The 19,780-nt window shown below is 43.2% G+C and overlaps 1 protein-coding gene across 2 annotated transcripts in view; it reads right to left on the bottom strand.

The window, feature by feature from the left end:
- The window catches only part of ZDHHC6 (zDHHC palmitoyltransferase 6), a 45,433-nt gene that overhangs the window by 21,015 nt on the left and 4,638 nt on the right, over window positions 1-19,780 (bottom strand). For both annotated transcript variants that reach the window (XM_077455040.1, XM_077455041.1), the window contains exons 2-5: window positions 11,698-12,067; window positions 5,715-5,806; window positions 4,608-4,767; window positions 300-461 (exon numbers count right to left, since the gene is read on the bottom strand). In XM_077455040.1, the coding sequence (XP_077311166.1) occupies window positions 300-461; window positions 4,608-4,767; window positions 5,715-5,806; window positions 11,698-11,964 (681 nt within the window). In that variant the 5' untranslated portion in view covers window positions 11,965-12,067. The remainder of the gene's footprint in view (window positions 1-299; window positions 462-4,607; window positions 4,768-5,714; window positions 5,807-11,697; window positions 12,068-19,780) is intronic.

Genomic DNA, 19,780 nt, shown 5'->3' with positions numbered 1-19,780 from the left:
GTGAAAAAAAACAAAAAAAATAAAATAAACGGTAAAAGTACAGCCCTAATATAAAAGAACAAAAATATTTTCTTTCACCAAATTTACCTTAAAAAAAATTAACTGATTCCTGAGGTGCACACAGCTACAAATCATTTTGCTTCACCTTATCCCACACTTTAAAAGATCTAGTGCAAGTAACATCTACCCAAAATTTGTTAATTTGCATGATGCATAGATGATGATCCATGATGCATAGATGATGACTCAGAAAACTAGCAGACATGCACTGCCTAAGTACCTACCCCCCCAGGACCTACCTGGATGCAAAATAGCATCCCAACCGCAATGGTAGTACCGAGTGCCAGTCCTAAGGCAAAGAGTGTCACTGCAAAGGCAGAAATACCAAAAGGTACGATGGGAGCCGGCTCCCGCCGCGAAACACTCATATCGATCTTTACAGAGTTCCAACCGAATGATATCTGGGAAAAAAAAAAAAAAGTGTTAAAAGGATAAATGCACTTTAAAAACAGACCATTCGTCTTTTTGCCCCCTTCCCTGGGCGAAACCTCACCCACCGCAGATACAAGCTTACGTAATCTGATAGGCAATGGTTCTGATGTTTTCTCATATCAAGCAGTGAAAGGCTTTGAAGCGCTTACTCATTACAGACCCATAGACTTCTACAGAACCATCTTCGGCCTCGGGACACAGCCCCATAGAAGTCCATGGTGAACACATATGTGGGTGTGGCCAGGACAGTGAAGACTTGCAAAGGAAACAAGCAGTAGAACCATGTCTGCTGGATGGAGGTAAGTATGTATATGTGAAAGGGGGGAGGGGGCGGCTGCGACGCTGCTTCCCAAGCCCTGCTACCCAAGCCTCGATCTGGTACAGGTTGGGACAGGAAGCAACAGCAGCGATAACCCAGAAGCCTCTACGCATTTTGCGTAATACATGCATCATCAGGAAGCCTATGCGTAGAGGCTTCTGGGTAATCGCCGGCATCACTTCCTGTGCCAAATCGAAGCTTGGCACGCATGCCGATCATGGGAGACAAATCGGCGGAGCTAAACCCCAAAACAAACTGCTGGAAAGACTCAGTGCCGGTCTTAAGGCACTTAAATGGTGTGCACATTTTATATATTTTCAATGTTTACCTCATTGGTCATAATAAATTTTAGAAAAACATGTTACGCAATGATGGACGTTTACTTGTTTTGAGATACCAAGATTGACATGGAGATATGAGGAGTAACCAGCGGCAACCTAGTTGGAGAAACACCAGGAAAGTGGAGTGGTTATCTCAATATAAACCAAAAGGCAAAGTTTTTTTTAGGTTCTGGTGAGTGTCCATTTCAGAAGGTGGTGGTGGTGGCACATGAAGTAGTGAAAAGGCTTTTCATAGAGCACGGATGAGAATTGGTGCATAATATGCACATGGGATTTTAAGTGATAACCGTTGTGAATTGGACTTTGGGGATTAATGTAAAAAAAACAAACACGCACACCTACTTTCTGGGGTGATATTTTGCACGATATACAGTGCCTTGCGAAAGTATTCGGCCCCCTTGAACTTTTCAACCTTTTGCCACATTTCAGGCTTCAAACATAAAGATATAAAATTTTTATTTTTTGTGAAGAATCACCAACAAGTGGGACACAATTGTGAAGTGGAACGAAATCTATTGGATATTTTAAACTTTTTCAGCAAATAAAAAACTGAAAAGTGGTGCGTGCAAAATTATTTGGCAAACTCACTCCAGAAGTTCAGCGAGGATCTCTGAATGATCCAATGTTGTCCTAAATGACTGATGGTGATAAATAGAATCCACCTGTGTGTAATCAAGTCTCTGTATAAATGCACCTGCTCTGTGATAGTCTCAGGGTTCTGTTGAAAGTGCAGAGAGCATCATGAAGACCAAGGAACACACCAGGCAGATCCGTAATACTGTTGTGGAGAAGTTTAAAGCCGGATTTGGATACAAAAAGATTTCCCAAGCTTTAAACATCCCAAGGAGCACTGTGCAAGTGATCATTTTGAAATGGAAGGAGTATCAGACCACTGCAAATCTACCAAGACCTGGCCGTCCCTCTAAACTTTCAGCTCAGACAAGGAGAAGACTGATCAGAGATGCAGCCAAAAGGCCCATGATCACTCTGGATGAACTGCAGAGAACTACAGCTGAGGTGGGAGATTTATCTTCCAACAAGACAATGATCCCAAACATACAGCAAAATCTACAAAGGAATGGTTCACAAATAAAACGTATCCAGGTGTTAGAATGGCCAAGTCAAAGTCCAGACCTGAATCCAATCGAGAATCTGTGGAAAGAGCTGAAAACTGCTGTTCACAAACGCTCTCCATCCAACCTCACTGAGCTCGAGCTGTTTTGCAAGGAAGAATGTGCAAAACTGATAGACATACCCCAAGCGACTTGCAGCTGTAATCGCATCAAAAGGTGGCTCTACAAAGTATTAACGCAAGGGAGCCGAATAATTTTGCACGCCCCACTTTTCATTTTTTATTAGTTAAAAAAGTTTCAAAAATCCAATAGATTTCGTTCCACTTCACAATTGTGTCCCACTTGTTGCTGATTCTTCACAAAAAATAAAAATGTTATATCTTTATGTTTGAAGCCTGAAATGTGGCAAAAGGTTGAAAAGTTCAAGGGGGCCGAATACTTTCTCAAGGCACTGTATATTATTACTTTGCACTTCATAGTTATAAAATATTGAGGTTTGTGCACATGTAACACACTGTTTTAGTGGTAATATTGTACAAGCACTTTTTGATCAGCGTAGTTACATTTTCATGCATTATAAGATACCGGATTTGTCTCTAACACTTAGCCCTTGTACACACGGTCCGAGAATCTGTCGGAATGAGTCTTATCGGACCGCGTCGTCAGATAATCCGACTGTGTGTGGTATGCATCGGACTGATTCCGTCCGAATCTCCGTCCGACCCAATTTTCCAACATGTTGGAAATATTTACCAACCAACTGGGCCGGACGGACCTAATCCGGTCATCTGTAGAGCATTTTCATCGGACCAAGTGCCACGCATGCTCAGATCAAATTCCTACATCAAAGCTATTGGCTACTAGCCTGAATGTAGTCCCATTGTAACGAAATTATGTCATCACGTTCTGAAAGATCGTATTTTTTGCCAACTTGGCCCGACCGTGTGTATGCAACAGTTTCAGACACAATCCGACGGGCAAAATCCGACGGATTTGGTTGGCAAAAATCTCCGACCGTGTGTACAGGGGCTTAGAGGTCTCTTCCCTCCCCCAAACTATGATTGGACAGTAAAAGGAGAAGCAGCAGACTGCTAAGCTCATCTCTGTCACTCTGCTCTCTCCTCCTATTAGGTCATCCCTTGTTATTACATAAATGCTGCAGTGAAACTGTCCGACTTCTTGCATTGCATTTCCCTCTCCCAGTCTGAGCTTTGTTGTACCAGGACTGCAAGAGGCTGATACCTGCTATAAGCAGTTGACCCTTTGAAATACAGGCTATCCCCTAGAGACCACTGTGACAACATTATGTTTAGAGGGATGGCTGCAAGCACAGAGGTTGGTGATGCAGCACCTCCTAAACGACTGAGCAAGAAATTCCTTGGTGTTAGGGGAGCACTTTTTGTCTGTTATTAAGTGTCTGTTATTTTGATTGTAAAGGTTCGTTTATAAAAAAAAAAAAAAAAAAAAAAAAAAAAAAAGGACAAACATGCCTATACTTACCTGATCTGTGTGCAAGTGTTTTGCACAACAGTGACCCCTATCCTCCTTTTCTGGGGTCCCCTGCCAGCGCTCCTGGCTCCTCGAGTGCCCCCATTTAGAGCCGCATTCCATGGGGGCACTCATGTGGGCACACTCCCGAGTCCCGCTGCTGCGCCCATTGACACAGACAGCAGGACTCGGCCCCGCCCCGTGTACCTGGATTTGATTGACAGCCACAGGCTCCTGCTGCTATCAATCTATCCAATGAAGACCTGAGACAGCAGCTGGAGCTGCACTGCTCATCCTCGACACTGGAACCATCATGCTCAGGTAAGAAAAAGGGGGACAGCTGCACCACAGAAGGTTTTTCACCTTAATTAATAGAATGCATTAAGGTGAAAAACCCTAATGGGTTTACAACTCCTTTAAAGCTTAAGCCATGGTGGCTTCATCTTCTCTGGGTTTTTCCTCCCGACACAAGCATTGTGCAGCAGTGCTACAGGGGCGCTGGGGGGGGGGCACCCCAGAGGACCTTCTACGATGGGCTGCTTGGGGGCCGCAGACATACTACAGGGGTGCAGCGGATGTGCTATAGAGGGCGTGGACATGCTACAGGGGTGCTTTTACACTGAGGACATGTTATAGGGGTGCTTGGAGAATGAAGACATGCTTCAGCAGTTCCTGGCAACAGAGGACATGCTACAAAGGTGCTTGGTGACTGAGAAAATGCCATAGTGGTTTCTTGAGGCCAAGGACATGCTACAGAGGACACATTACATGAGATTAATAAAGATCACTGCTGTTAAAGACCTATCTACAGATCAATGGCGACACATTTGTCCTCTATAGTGCCCGTAAAATTGCTGTCCCTCACATTTGATCTTCCTCTCAGGTCAGTCTTACCCGGTTGTAGAGCTGAGTGTACATAGTCATGACGAAGATGTAAGAAGCATGAATGCAGCCCAAAGGGGCCAGGATCAGGAACAGGGTGAACGATGAGTGATTGCGATGGCCGCAACAGTTATTGATCCAGGGACAATGATGATCCATCTTCATCACACACCTGTGATACAAAACACAACAAAAAGATCACAGCATAGCCTTCAAGTACCGTGCATCGTCATGAATCTCCCTGTGGGTGGGCATTCTGGACACATCTCTCTATTAAAAGGTTTTCTTTGTCAGGCTTTAGAAAGTGCTCTATAGCGGTCAATTCCTTCCGTGCCACAATTTGATGCATGGAGTAGACCATTTTTTATTTTATTTTTTTAGCAGTACAGAAAGGCAACATCAATTTGATTGCCCTCTTGAGGCCTCACAAGCCACCTCACCAAGGCAAGTTCTACCATTAATGAACCCTAAAGCTGAACTCCAGGCATACAACAAAGTACGCAGATTACAATTTAGAAGTAAGCTGTTTTACTTGCCAAAAGATTAGTATTTGCTCATCCAGTTCTGAAATTTATACAGCTCTGCCACACACCACCTGTCTGGCAGGGCAGGAGACCTGATTTTTCTTTGCAGCACTTACACGTCTTCCCTTTCCCACAGCATGTGACTGCACAGTGAAAAGGAGAAGCAGCACTTCTGAGCTCATCTCTGTCACACAGGGGTTGATTTACTAAAACTGGAGTGTGAAAAATCGGGTGCAGCTCTAAATAGATCTGCAATCAGCTTCCAACTTCAGCTTGTCCAATTAAGCTTTGACAAAAAAACTGGAAGCTGATTGGTTTCTAAGCAGAGCTGCACCAGATTTTGCACTCTCAAGTTTTAGTAAATCAACCCCACTTTTCTCTCCTCCTATCAACCTGTGTTTTGTTTTGTTTTTTAGCACATGTCAGTGCACCCGATTGGCTCTTTGTGCTGCTTCTCCCTATCCCAGTGTGAGCTCTGCAGGAAATTCACACTGCAGGAAGCTAAAACCAAGCCAAACCCATTTGATTATACGGGTTGCTTTTAAAAATTGAAGTAATGACTTTGAAGAATTTGAGTTTTTTCCTTTCTGCATACCTGTTACATTTTCGGCAGTGATGGGAGCGTGGCGCTTTGTATCCCTCGCACACCTTGCAATACTGGAGAAAGTTGCAGTCCTCAGGTCTTTCCTTCAGACAGACAGCAAGACAGACACTTTAATTTGTTTGTTTTCTTTCTTTTTTTTTTTTTTTTAACAGACATACGTGACAGAAAAAAAAAACGGCACATATAATAGGCTTACGAAATTACATGTGGGTGTTACCCAGGTCAGTCTGCATGCAAATGCATCTGCCCACTCCTCCAGATATACGGTATGTATAACTCCCGCCAAGAGCCTGCCCCACTGCTTACATCAGGGCAGGGGGACAGATATGTGGCAATATGAACACGATTTACAAAAATTCTTTGAAAATAACAAAAATAATTCAATTCCCCCCCCCCCCCCCCCCATAATGAGCTCATCTCAGCCTATTTGTTCTAGCATGGTGTGTCTTAAGAAATCCTGCTTGCTGCACTCAAGTGTGTTTTAACGTATGACATAACCAGACAGAATACAAATAAACACATATAAAGCAAAACTTGATCAAAAATAATGATCTTTAGCAAGGAACATACATTCCATATTAATAATTATGGTACAAAAAAAAAAAAATAGTGTGTGCTGTAAGTTGCCAGTTTCTTCTTGCAGGAGGCTGCCATTTTGCTGAAGCCCAGAAAATCTTTAGGCTGTCAGCTGATCGGCCTCTAGTGGCTCTGATTTTTGGCACAATGCCACTAGCTCCACTGGCGTTTTTTTTTCTAAAAGCGTTTTTTGCAGCTTACTACAAGCATTTTTAAAGCATATTACAAGTGTTTTACAGCTTCAGGCGTTTTTGTTTAGCCAACAGAAAGCATAAGGTGGAGAAGAGGAAATTATGGGTGGAGAGCTGCTATTTGAGCAGAAAAAGCTCGTAAAATGCTCAAGTCAGGTGTTTTTATTGAAGTCTATGGGACCAAAAAGAAGTTCATGTACTTTGAGTGACAGGTGTTTTGCTTCAGGTGACAAAACGCCCATATATGAACAGGGGCCATTGAAATGAATGGGATTTTGGCTTGTTGAGCGTTTTAGAGCGGCAGGCTTCAAAATCACTCAGGTGTGAACAGGGTCTAACTAAGCATGTGCAGAGCGAGGTGAGAGCATGTATTACTGGATTTTAAACATAGACACTTATTTTTAATGTTTTACATAGCTATACCTGCAAAAGGGGCCAGCATTAAGGGATCTTCATTTTCTGACTAAAGTTCCACTATAAAACCAACACTTAAAAGCAACTCTGTCAAGTGTTGTAAAGCCTAAACATTATTTCTCTTAAAGCGGAGTTCCACCCACTTTTGAGAGGTGGTCTTAAATAGGGATGCACCGAAATTTCGACCGCCGAAAGATATTGGCCAAAAATTGTGTTTTCGGCAAATTGCCGAAAGGAAAATCTTGCTGATAATGGGGCCGAAAATGGGGGCGGGGCCTGGGCAGGCCTCCGCCCCCTGGTGCCGCCCATTGCGGGGGTGTTTTCCTGGCTTGTCCCCAGTCCTCCCTCCTCCTTTCCTCCCGCCCGACAGAGCGGTGATCTCCGTGTGTCACGGAGCTGTGCATTGAATTGCCTGCCTCCTGTGACAGACGGTACACTGATCCAATGGCGGGACATTGAATCAGCCTGACGTGATTACATTGTTTATTGCAGCCGCCCAAGCAATTCAATGCACAGCTCCGTGACACACGGAGATCACCGCTCTGATCCGGGCATGGGTGAGGCTGCATTCAGACACGGGCAAGCTGCATGAGGGAAAGAGTGTGCCCAGGGCAAGCATTACTGTAGAGTTTTGTCCACAGCTAAATCACAAGTTTTTTGCGCCCACAATGCTGCTGCATCCAAGAGTCATTTGTTTTCCTCTGAAACTATCCACCTCTGGTCAGTTGTGTGAATGTAAAATAAATAATATATAAAACCAGGTCACAGGACAAAGGCTGTACTCCCTTTATTGGTCATAAAAAATAATAATATTAATCTTGATTTTGACCCAGCTAGGTTTTTACCGCCATGTGATAAAACGGGCAAGGGTTAAGTTGTTATTGCTAGTAGAGGTAACGATATGATCATTCCCAATAGAAGTCTGTTGGAACGGAACCGGTAGCTTGCTTGAGGCCAGCTCACACCAGATGCAGTTCCGTGTGCTTTTTTTTTTTTTTTGCACAAAATGCATGCACAGTGTTTTCCATGTATTCCAATGGCTCTAGTTCACACAATGCAGTCAGTTTCCACACTGGAAACTGACTGCATGGTGTGAACTAAAGCCATTGGAATACATGGAAACCACTGTGCATGTATTTTTATCAGGCAGGCTGCATTTGAGGGGAATTGGTGAGGCTGCATTGATCTCCTGTACCATGTCTGCAGTCGCTGACCATCTCCTGTACCATGTCTGCAGTCGCTGACCATCTCCTGTACCATGTCTGCAGTCGCTGACCATCTCCTGTACCATGTCTGCAGTCGCTGACCATCTCCTGTACCATGTCTGCAGTCGCTGACCATCTCCTGTACCATGTCTGCAGTCGCTGACCATCTCCTGTACCATGTCTGCAGTCGCTGACCATCTCCTGTACCATGTCTGCAGTCGCTGACCATCTCCTGTACCATGTCTGCAGTCGCTGACCATCTCCTGTACCATGTCTGCAGTCGCTGACCATCTCCTGTACCATGTCTGCAGTCGCTGACCATCTCCTGTACCATGTCCCAAACCATGTCCCAAGTCGCTGACCATCTCCTGTACCATGTCCCAAGTCTCTGACCATCTACTGTATGAAAATATTTTTTAAAAACAGTCATTTTCGGTACCGGTGCTGTTTCGTTATCGGTTTTCGGCCTAGTGTATTTTTCATTTTCGGTATCTGTTTTGGCACCAAAAAACCCATTCGGTGCACCCCTAGTCTTAAACTAAAGATCCATCTGGGTCACGGCACAGGATATCATATCTTTTTGTGTGGCGAGCCCCCCTGCTGTCTTCTGGGACCTGTGTGTGTGCCCCAGAAGACAAGCTGGCAATCACAAAGCGCCACGTGACTCGCGCATGCGCATTAGGAAATGGGCAGTGAAGCAGCATGGCTCCACTGCCGGTTTCCCTTAGTTAGAATGGCAGTGCCTGAACCCGATCTGATGGACGGACTGGCCTTGGGAGGGCCGACATCATGGGCTCCCTGGACAGGTAAGTGTCCTTATTAAAAGTCAGCAGCTACAGTGTTGGCAGCTGCTGACTTTTAAAAAAAAAATGTATAAGGGTGGAACACCGCTTTAATGCATTCCCTGCATTAAGGTAAAAAGTGTTTCATTATGTGTATAGTCCCCACCTTATACTTACCCTAGGATGATCTTGATCTAGTGCTGCACCCATCTGTAGCTCTCTTATCCCTGCCCTCCACAGGGTTTGCTTGGAGCAACAGGATCCAATTGCTCTTAGTCAAAACATGCGACAAGGAAGCGGGCCCAGCCTTGCTGTCGGTGTCTCTATAGGTGTAGACAGGGCAGCTCGGGATAAAGTCAGCAGGTGTGCCACAATAGGAACCAGTTTCCTATGGTGGCACACCGAGAAGAGGGAGAGCCAGGAGAACCAGCAGGGGACACCAGAAGATGGGGTCTGTGGCTGCTCTATGCAATACAATTGTATTTTTTTTAAAAGAAACATTTACTTTTATACCCCTGCAAATGGAAGACTTTTTATAATCTTCGCTGTTCATTCCTTCAGTCTTCACTTTGTTCAAGGCCAGGGATAAGCTTAGGTGTATTTGGACATGAGTCCACACAAGCCATCTTGCCGAGAATCTGTTAAAGCAGACAGTCAATCATAGGCAGCCAGGGGCATTCCCTGTCCTGTAATTGCATGAATACAGGCCCCATGCATAAGTGTGGCTGTGGGGGCAGGGAATATCACTGTTGCCTATAATTGGCGGTCCGCTTTGACAGCTTCCCAGTGGGATAGGTCAGGGGGGTGGGTTGGGCATGGTTCCAACTTAAAGCTGATCTCCAGGCAATATGTTTTTTCTCCCATGCAGTGGGGCTGTGTCCACACTGTATGGGTTAGCTGCTTAACTCCTATAGACCGGTTCTGGACATGAAGATGTCAGGAACAGTCCACGGTTGGCTGTGGGGGAGGGCTGTTTTCCAGAGGATCAGGTGAGTATAGGCTCTGTGTTCACATCTAGACAAAAGGAGCAGTTAACCCATGCAGTGTGGGCACAAGCCCCATAGCATGATCAAAAAATTGGACCAGAGTTGGGCTTTAAGGCTGCCTGAAGAAGAACGACGCTGTAGCTCTGAAATTGAGTGAAAACTGGAGGACCCAACAGTGTTGCTATTAAAGGTCCTCTTTTGCAGGTGGTGTTTTATATAGTCATTTTAAAATAATATAATAAAATTATGTAGGCTGCTATTCTTGGCCTCTCCCTCTGGGAATGCCGATTGCTTTGAGGCGAGGGGTGGCAAGTGAAGCAACATCCTCTATGCACATTATGTGCAATTTTGTGCCCAGATCACTACATTAAAGGCCTGCTGTTAAACTTTAGGACAAGCTCACGGCCACCATCAGCCTTGGCAGTCAAAGGATTAAAGAAGTACTAAAAAATGGCAAAACTTTTTCATTTTGGGTAGAAGAGAGGGTTATAACCCCTGCCAGTTTTTTTTTTTTTGCCCATATGTGTTCCATTGTGGCGATTCCCCTTCACTTCCCATAGCCACAACAGGAAGTAAGATGAAATCCCTTCAAAGTGAGGGAATCTCTGGAAGTCAAAATTGGTTTCTCCAATGGAAGACTTCCACTCTATTCCTGTTCTGGTGACAACTCAAAATGTGCCCCTCTCTTTCAATTTTGGCAATGATCAGAATCAGGATAAATAGAGAGGGTGAATCTCCCAAACAGGGACACAGACAACAATCTGTTGCAGAAAGGAATTCTCATCCCATTCCACCCCATCCAAACATTTAAAAAATAAAAAATGTTTTGCCTTTAGCTATACTTTAAAGTTCAATAAAGAAAATTAAAAAAAGGTAAAGTAACACCCTGGACCCTCCTCTGTACTTACCTCAGTGAGTGATAAGCTGTCAGTACCCACACAGCCCGTGTATCGGTCCAAGGATCTGAAATTGCTCTTCTTCCCCTTCTTTTTGCAGGACTTCCAGGATGGATCATAGTGATTCTGATCAGTCAGCACCAGCACAGAGAATCACTCAGATCCAACCTGGAAGCCCTTCAAAAATAAGAGGGAGAAGAGTGGGGGATGTCAAATCTCCAGACCCTTAAACCGGCTATGCAGGCACTGATAACCCATACAGGCAACTCATCACGCACAAAGGCAAGTGGGGACCGGGGGGCAGGGCTGGGGGTTTTGAGGATGTTGAATGTTTTTTTTCTATGAAGAGGTGAACTAACCCCTTAGACTAGGGCAACAGGTTCACTCCCAATTTTTATACCAACGTTTCCTTGAATTAAGCACCATTTTGTGCTGCCCCTGGGAGGAAAGGGAGGAAACTCTTGTGTAAGTTTACATAAGACTGACAGCTCATTCCAAGTCCTTGCCATGTGACAGTGCTAGGCCAATCACCAAACAACAGCAGTGTCTCATGAAGCGAGTCACATGCTCCACCTTACCCCTAAAGTACTGGGGTGCAGCAGAGGGACAGAAAGGCAAGTACTTCTGGGGGTAAGGGGCAAAACCTGTTGCTTTGCCTTGCAGGCATTCACATTAAAGAAAGTCTATACAGAAATAAACATGGAGGTTGCAATTGCTGACATTTAATTTGTGCAAATCATAGTTGCCTGGCGGTCATGCTGATCCTCTCACTGCAATACTTTGAATCCATAACACAGAACAAAGATGCTGATAAGGACTTCTGACTTTCCTGCGAAAAGGATTTATGTAGACTGTAGGATCCATGGTTTGGAGATCCTCCGATCCACTATGACATAGAAGAAGAAAGAAGCTTGCTGTGCTTACCGGTTTCCATCCCAGAGGAACAAACCCAGGTCCAATGAACATTGCATTGAAATAATTGTATAGAATCATAACAGTCCAGTTAATAAGCGTCAAGAAGTTAAGGCTTCCCCCTGGGGTATCGAGGGGCCAGTACCACAGGATGGAGTCTAAGACTGCCACAATGGAGCAGATGATGATGACTCCCAGGGCAATGATGGGGCCCCAGTGGCAGAGCCTCCGCAGTTCCCGCAGGTTTTCAAAACTAATCAAAAAGTCCAAGGCAGCCATGTTTCTTAGACTGGCAGCTTTTACTTCGAGAGCTGCGGCCTCCTTTCTGACTCCCTGAGGTGCACACTTTGACCTTCCATACCTCCAGGTGAGAGGATCGCACCTGCAAAAGAAAATGACAGTTACTAGAACAGGGCCAGATATCCAAAGGACAGTCTATAGTACATGTGCTTTTTTATTTATTTATAGAGGAGAGCCACCAATAATTCATAATATGTGAAGAGTGCCTTTTGTTTTGTGCATGCAGTGTTTGTAATTTGTATCCATGTCATTTTTGAGCCTTCAACAAAAATAAAGTAAAATGACTTTGTCACTGAAAAAAAAAAAAAATAAAAAAAAAGTTAAACTATAGGAAAAACGAATATTTCATTTTGGCTACAGTAAGGGAGGATTATATCCCCCGTCAGTTTGTTTTCGGCTATCGGTGTCTCATTATGAATGAATGAATGAATGAAATACTTATATAGCGCACAATGCGAACTGAATCGCAAACTGAATCGCCTCTAGGCATAGAGATTTACCTTCACTTCCTGTCCTAAAGCCAAAACAGGAAGTGAGGAAATCCCTGCAAATTACCAGCTTTAGCCCCGGAAGTTTTTATTCCCTTCCTGAGCAGAGCACTTTTTGCGATTCAGCACTGCATTGCCTTAACTGACAATTGCGTGGCCATGCGACGTTGCGTCCAAACAAAATTGACATTCTTTTTTCCCCACGAATAGAGCTTTCTTTTGGTGGTATTTGATCACCTCTGTGATTTTTATTTTTTGCGCTATAAAAAAAAGCGACAATTTTGAAAAAAAAAAAAAAAACAATATTTTTTACTTTTTGCTATAATAAATATCCCCCAAAAATATATTTAAAAAAATAGTTTTTCCTCAGTGTAGGCAGATATGTATTCTTCACAGTATTCACATTTTTGGTAAAAAATAAAACGCAGTGGGCGTATATTGATTTGTTTGTGCAAAAGTTATAGTGTCTACAAAATAGGGGATGTGTTTTATGGCATTTTTATTATTCATTTTTTTTTTTTACCATTAGTAATGACGGCGATCTGCTATTTTTATTGTGACTGCGACATTATGGCGGACACATCGGACACTATTTTGGGACCATTATCATTTATAAAGCGATCAGTGCTATAAAAATGCACAAAAATGCACTGATTACTGTGTAAATGAGGAAAAAAGAAGAGGAAATCTGCGCTACAGTGTATATTTAACGAAAATGTGTAATGCAGCAGTTCTAATATATACCCAAAGTGTAATATACATATAGAGACAAAGAAAAAGAAGAGAACTGCGCAATCCCCAATATTTCTATTAGGATTTAAACCAATCTACCTTAAACAAGTGTGTCTTGTGATCTATAACTCTAACACACCAAACTTATGACTGAATAAACCATAAGACATTACTTATAATTATATACAGTGAACATATATATTCCCTCATAGGCTATGAACCAAAAAGGAAAAAAAAAAAAACGTGCAATTCAAAGGAAAAAAAGCATGTAAAGTAAACTCAAACAGTTCTGAAACTATATGTGATAACATAAAGTCCATAAACAGTCCAACTGGAGAGACACCCTGTGTGGAAGGGATCTATTCAATCGTAAAGCTTTTCAATCAGCGTGAAGAAAAACCAGGTGCACCTCCACCAGACAAGTAATAATAGCCCCTTACCAGATGTCCCGGTAGGGAGCGCTTAATCACAAAATGGGTCTACAGATGGATCAAACTTGAGCCCTCCAAATGGAACACTACCGTAAGGCAAGTTAGGAGATACACCAGTCATAAACCGTCCAGCATGGGAAGACGCCGTTTGAAGCGGGACTCAGATGTATGGCATTGTAGAATCAAGGAGGGTTCACCATAGGGAGGAAAAAGAGCGCTCCAAATAGTGTAAAATCATTTATTAAAACGAATATAAAAAACAAGAGATGCACTTACAAACATGAAAGAACATCGGGCATATCATCAAACTGGGCAAGCGTCGGCCGATCGCGAACACCAATCGATATCCCTTCTAGTACCGGTTCACATGAGGCAAGTAAGCGTGTCACGCCACCCAACGCGTTTTGTGAAAAATTCACGTCGTTACTGTGTAAATGACACTGGCAGGGAAGGGGTTAAACACTAGGGGCTATCAAGGGGTTGAGTGTGTCCTAGGGAGTGATTCTAACTGTGTGTGTGTGTGTGTGTGTGTGTGTGTGTGGGGGGGGGTCTTCCACTCACATGACAGCGATCACTGCTCCAGATGACAAGGGGCAGTAATCTCTGTCATGTCACAAGGCAGAACGGGGAAATGCCTTGTTTACATAGGCACTACCCCATTCTGCAGCTCCGTGACACGATTGCCGGAAAACCAACAGAGTCCACGCGTCCCGTGGGCACGGTCACGATGTACGCGCGCAAATTAAAGGGGACGTACAGGTACTATAGGAACTATATCGGCATGCAGCGGTCGCCAAGTGGTTAAGGGAATTCCTTGGGGATCCACCAGGTCACCAGAACTAGTGTCCCCATTGGAAGATTTACTCTCTATTACTTTTCTGGGAACAACCAAAAATTTAGGATTTTCTTTCAATTTTCACCTCCAATGATAATAGTAAACAGAAAAAATAGAGGATGAATCTCCCCCAACGGGGACACAGACAGAAATAAAGACCCAACAGGGGTTCTAATCCCTCTCTACTCTATCCAAATCTTAAAAAAATAAAATAAAAAATAAATGTGGCCTTTAGTTATTCTTTTTTCTTTTAGTTTTGCATAGAAGGGAAAGGGATTAGAATCCATGTCAGGTCTTTATTGCTGTCTGTGTCCCTGTTAGGGAGATTCATTCTCTCTTTTTGTCCTGTTTCCTGTAAAAGAAAATCAAAAATTCTAGGTTCTCCCAGAACACTAAAAAGGGATAATTCTTCGAATTAATACTAGTTTTGGTGACAACCAGGTATTCTCTCATTGTGGAGGGATTTCCTTTTGCTTCCTATTTTGGTTACGGGACAGAAAGGAAGAGAAATCTACTCATCCAAAAAGAGCCCTTCACACTGAGCCACCCCGGGCATCGGCGGTAAAACGCTATTTTTAGCGGCGCTTTACCGTCGTTTTTGCGGCGCTATTTGGCCACTAGTGGGGCATTTTTAATCCCTGTTAGCAGCCAAAAAATGGTTAAAACTGCCCGCAAAGCTCTACTACAGCGGCAGGACTTTTTCTGGCGCCCTGCCAGTGCACCGCTCCAGTGTGAAAGCCCTCGGGCTTTCACACTGGAGTGAATGGAGCCGCTGTTTCAGGGCACTTTGCAGGCACTATTTTTAACGCTATAGCGACTGCAAAGCGTCTCAGCGTGAAAGGGGTCCAATTGTTACGTTCACCTTTCTCATTCAAAGTAAAGGAAAATTTAAAATTTCGGGTTGACCTCAGAACAGTAATAGAGGGGAAATCTTCCAATGGTGTCATGCTTGGGTTTCCTCCCACTTTGCAGGGATTTCTTCTCGCTTCCCGTTTTACATGATCTTAAAAATAAATAAATAAATAAATCACTCTTTCTGCATCCACAGTGTAAAGATGTAGCCATCTGATGGGGCACAGATGACATGGCTGATGGATCGGAACTCTTTATAGAGAGAACGTATATCTAGTTTAGGTGAAAGAAGAAATTTGGCAACATCCAAGTTCACAGGAAGGAATAAATTACACCCAAATATAAAATGAAAGAACGCCTCCATTACATGTCTGAGATATTTCCAGCCTAACTCAGACTCCAAGAGACAAAACACAACATGAAATGTACAGAAACAGTCCATAGCAATCACAGTGTAGGTGCAGATATTCTGGTTCAGGATCTATGATGGAATCATTGTGTTGTCTCTATAAATACAAAACCAGCACAGCCTGTGTCCTGTGATGGGGCTTCACAGACCAGACAAGGAAACCAGTTCTCACAATACTCCAATGTGTACACTAAATACAGGAGCTGATCACTAGAATACCCTGAGAGGGCAGCACAGGGGTCACCTTAGCACCAAAGACATTCAGAGTAAGGAAAATCCATCTCCATACTTCAGTGTGATTTCAAAGCCGTAGATCGGTGCGATTTGGACCTCAGATTTTATTAAGGCTTGCGACTTCTGTTAACAGAAGTTAACGCAAGTCGCAATTAAATCACAAAAAAAAATAAAAAATAAGTATTGGTTTTAGTATTGGAGCATTTGCACAAGTAAAAGTATGAAGGGAGTACTCTCCTCCTCCCTTCATACATACAGTATGTCTCCAATACACCTAACAACCCCCCCCCCCCCATAAAATTCAATCTGTTACCCCTCCTATTGCCAAATATTACCCCACCTTAAAAACACATTGCTTATAACCCTCCTACCACCCCCCATACCACTCTATCCACCCTTCATAACATTGTAATAATAACGGCCCCACTTCCCACTATAATATCAATATCTCTCCCAGTCCCAACATCCCTCCTCCAGTCCCCACAATCCCCCATCCTCATACCTATAACGCTCCATTACACCTCTCCTCATAATGGATCTTTATAATGCCCCAATCTTAAATACTTCTAATAATGCTCTTTATTCCAGTTATAGCACTCCAGATCCTTACAATATCCTTCCCTGCCCCATAACAACCCTTCACATTTATATAATGTCACTCCCCACGATACTCACTAACATCCACATTGTACCCCCACCCACCTCAAAAATCCCCCAAAATCCCCACTACCCCCCCCCCCCCCCCAACTAGCATAATCCCTCCACCCACCTCAATAATACCTCTTATCCCTACCTAACAAGCCCCCTCCAATGCAACCCCTCCCTTTCCAACATTACCTCCACCCACCTCAATAATAACCATTATCATCACTAGAAAACCCCTTTATATTTCCATATTACCCCTTCTAATCATCATATTACCTCCACCTACCCCTATAATGGCCCTTCTCATCCCCATATTACCTTCATAATACCCCTTCAAATCCCCCAAAACACCCCTTTGCATCTCCATAATACTACTCTGTGTTTCCATAACACTCCTCCCAATGCTGCAAACCCCTTATATCCTTGCAACTCCCACCACCCTAAATACCCCTCCTAACCACAAATTAACCCTCCACACCCCAAAATTCTCTGCATTTCTATAAACCCCATTCACTTCCCCATAATACCTCTTGTATCCTAACCCTCCTAAGTCTCAAATTAAACCTCATCCCCCTCCCCAATTCGAAGAATACCTAGGTTGCTGGATTGCAAAAGGTGATATCTCAGTCACCGGAAATAATTTTCTTCATCCAGTGATTCTGAAGATGATGAAAGTAAACCAAGCGGCTAAAAAGCTGCTAGATTAATTTGCACCCGCCACCACCTTTATCAGACTTTTCCCAGGGGAGCCCAGTAAGGATGCAACTGGCAGCAACTGGTTCCTGAGACACTATGAGAGGAACGGATGCTGTTCCTCCCACTTTGTGACATTAGAAACCGGAAGCAATAGGGATGTTGTCATTTTTGGTTTCGGTCTAGTGTAAACTAGCCGTTACCAGCATCTTATCAACCCAAAGTACAAAATAACAGAGGCTCACTATCACAGAAAATAACTAAAAATAGAAAAAATTTAACATAAGAATAAAAGAATAAATAAAAATAAATGACAGCACTAAGCCCACAAGTTACCATTGAATAAACATATCAATGTAGCACCTGTACCCCTCTAACATACTTGGCAAACTAATAAATATCCCACAAGTAAAAACAAGAGCAACTTTCTCAAGAAACAGTAATAGACAGGCCCATCGCATCTATCCAACTAGACCATATTGCAGAGCATTGTAAGAGAGGTACGTATGTTTCATAAACAAAATATAATTATTCACTTCGGATTTCCACTCATCTACTGATACCCATCGTGAAGCAATCCGTTTTCATGCAACAAAAAAAGATCTTAAAACTACAACAATTAACTTTGGAGTCCAGTGTATTGGAATCAACATATAACAGGATACATAAAATAAGATCATGGGTTAGGGAAATACCATATAAATTATTTAAAGTTTAGATAACCCCCTGCCAGGAACACCTAAGCTTTGGTCATCTCCACAGTAAGGGCCAGTTCACACCAGATGCAGTTCCATGCTTGTTCTGCACCACTGCAGTCAGTTTTCAGTCAATTTCTGCAGCAGAAACTGACTGGACCTGCCTGCATGGTGTAAACTATTGGAATACATGAAAAACACTATACATGCATTTTTAGTGCAGAAAAAAGCACACGGCATCTGGTGTGAACTGGCCCTAAATGTATAAAGGCCCGTACACACGTTCAGAAAATCGGAAGTAAAATTTTGTCCGATGAATGATCTGACAATTTTTGGATGTCGTTAGTAAGATGCTTTCAAAAGCCGATTTGAAATTTTCAGATGACAAAAACTGGATGTGCAGGCTATAAAAAAAAATGCTGTCGTGTGTGAACACAACGTACAATTTTTGTTTAATTAGTACAGTTTTCGTCTGAAAAAAATTGTAAGCGCAAGACAACGCATGTTCAGAAACAAAAGAACACATACAAAACTATTCAACACTTTAAGCCACTTCTGAAATTGAATTTGGTTGGGTGAGAATTTTCGTATATGTTGAGTAACCTGTTCACTTTTGATACGACACTAGCATGCAACAAAAAAACTGATGAAAATTCGTCTGATAATCTGATTGTGTGTACCCGGCTTAAAGCGGAGTTCCACCCAGAAATGGAACTACCACTGATCCGGTCCCCCCGTGTCACATTTGGCACCTTTCGGGAGGGAGGAGGGGGAGCAGATACCTGTCTAATCCAGGTATATACTACCACTTCCGGTGAAAAAGCACTGCAGAATCCGTGGCAAACTACGCCATATTCGGCCCCAGCTCCGTCCCACCCACTGTCTTCTGGGAGACACACAGGTCCCAGAAGACAGCAGGGACCATTCAGAATGTGCAGCGCAACTTGCACACGAGCAGTAGGTAACAGTCTGTGAAGACCCAAGGCTTCACTCCCCAATTCCCTTGCTGAAGGTGCCAGCACCACCATCCCTTAGCCCCACTCAGGGGCTAAGGGATGGATCGGCTTCAGGTGAGGACATCATGGGCGCCCTGGACCAGTAAGTGTCCTTATTTTAAAAGTCAGCAGCTGCAGTATTTGTAGCTGCTGACTTAATATTTAATTTTTTTGCAGGCGGAACTCCGCTTTAAGATTACCATGCGGATGGCCACAAGTTCTCCCTGCAGCCTATCTTATACACAAATTCTGGTGTACGATATACGCTTTACAAAATATAGAGCAGTGTTACTCTTTGGGATGGAGAAAGTGAAATAAACTGGACTATTCTGCAGCACCTCACCCCAAAGTTCATCGGAGTGGGGACCCGGATCCTCCTCCCATATGTGCTTACATGGAAGAGGAAACCTAAGAAGAAATTCTGACAACAACTGTGTGTATGCCAATGAGATGAGCCCCTTAGCAGAGCTGCACGAGTCTGGCCAAAATGAGACTTGCTTAGAATAAAAAGCTTGCGATTCTAGCGGCGTAAAATCTTTCACATTATACAAAAAAAAAAAAAAAATTGGGCTAACTTTACTGGTTATTTTTTAATTCATTAAAGTGTAATTTTTTCCCAAACGATTGCATTTGAACGACTGCTGTGCAAATAAGGTGCGTCATAAAATATTGCAACAACCACCATGCTTGTAATCCAAAGCACTTCTATATCAAAGCAAATTTCCCCATAAGAAATAATAGAAACTCAAATGATTTGTTCCACAACCATTTATTCACAGGTCCTTT

The sequence above is a fragment of the Lithobates pipiens genome, unplaced genomic scaffold, assembly GCF_037356315.1.
Source record: "Lithobates pipiens isolate NorthernLeopardFrog02 unplaced genomic scaffold, aLitPip1_a1.2 Scaffold_25, whole genome shotgun sequence".
Lineage (NCBI taxonomy): Eukaryota > Metazoa > Chordata > Amphibia > Anura > Ranidae > Lithobates > Lithobates pipiens.
The sequence above is the reverse complement of the archived record's forward strand: the minus strand, read 5'-3'. Positions and strand labels throughout refer to the sequence as shown.